This window comes from Sphaeroforma arctica (genome assembly GCF_001186125.1).
Source record: "Sphaeroforma arctica JP610 unplaced genomic scaffold supercont1.10622, whole genome shotgun sequence".
Taxonomy (NCBI): domain Eukaryota; class Ichthyosporea; order Ichthyophonida; genus Sphaeroforma; species Sphaeroforma arctica.
In genome coordinates, this window is record NW_014029936.1 from 1 (window position 1) to 917 (window position 917).

Sequence of the window (917 nt, forward strand, 5' to 3'; positions counted from 1 at the left end):
AGTAGTACAATAACTAAATAATATATTATATATATATATATATATATATATATACATATATATACATATATTATGTGTGTGTATACATCTACTTTAATTGTGAAAGCGGGTCATTGTTCCTCCTTAACAGGACAGTCTCTCTCCGACGAGCACTCGTCACCTGCGCTTTCCGTCAAGGATTTCTGCAGGCGCGCGTGTATCGCATCGCTTATCTCTTGTATCTTCGATGTAAAACTATCGTCCAATGACTGACCTCCAGCTATACGCAGAAGATCCTGATTCATGGCTAAGGCTCCCAGGATGTCCACGTGGTCACCAGTGGTTTCGCCACCACGTGGGTAGATGGGGTGCGCTGTGGTTTTAGTGTTGGAATGGGGTGTAGGGTTTTAGAGTGTTATTCTATGGTTAAAGGGTTTACAGACGACATATGTACATATCGTTTTAAAGAACATTAGGAGACTACGTTACTTACTTTGTATCTCGGATATACACTCATCACATACACAGGTATATCCAGTTGGGGCATACATGTACATGCGTAATTAGACAAGCATGTACGTACACGCATGTAGAAGAATAGTTTAGACTCTGGCTGAGTAGATGTGAACGTGGCTGTATATACAGCATGTGATCCATACAATAACGTATCCAAAAGAGCGACATGTACGCGATTTAGAATTAGAATCATATGACTGAACTAATGCTCGAGCTCGGTACACACTAACTGTACTACGAAATTCATCACTTTTGAGTTCATAGCAACAAAGTCATATTTAAGTGCGCGTACTCAACACAGTTACCCTTTGGTGATAAGCGCTGTAACGAACACGATGCCCCGTCCAATTCATGTATACGCGGACATACATACATGCGTCTATTCAATACATTATATATATATACATATATGTATATATATA

At 39.5% G+C, this 917-nt stretch overlaps 1 protein-coding gene across 1 annotated transcript; it reads right to left on the reverse strand.

Annotated features, from left to right (window-relative positions):
• Window positions 1-110: 110 nt before the first annotated feature.
• Window positions 111-352, reverse strand: SARC_17400 (hypothetical protein; the record flags this gene model as incomplete). The annotated part of the gene is made up of 1 exon (XM_014288506.1): window positions 111-352. A coding segment is annotated over one exon (242 nt), but the record flags the coding sequence as incomplete, so codon positions are not given.
• Window positions 353-917: the final 565 nt, after the last annotated feature.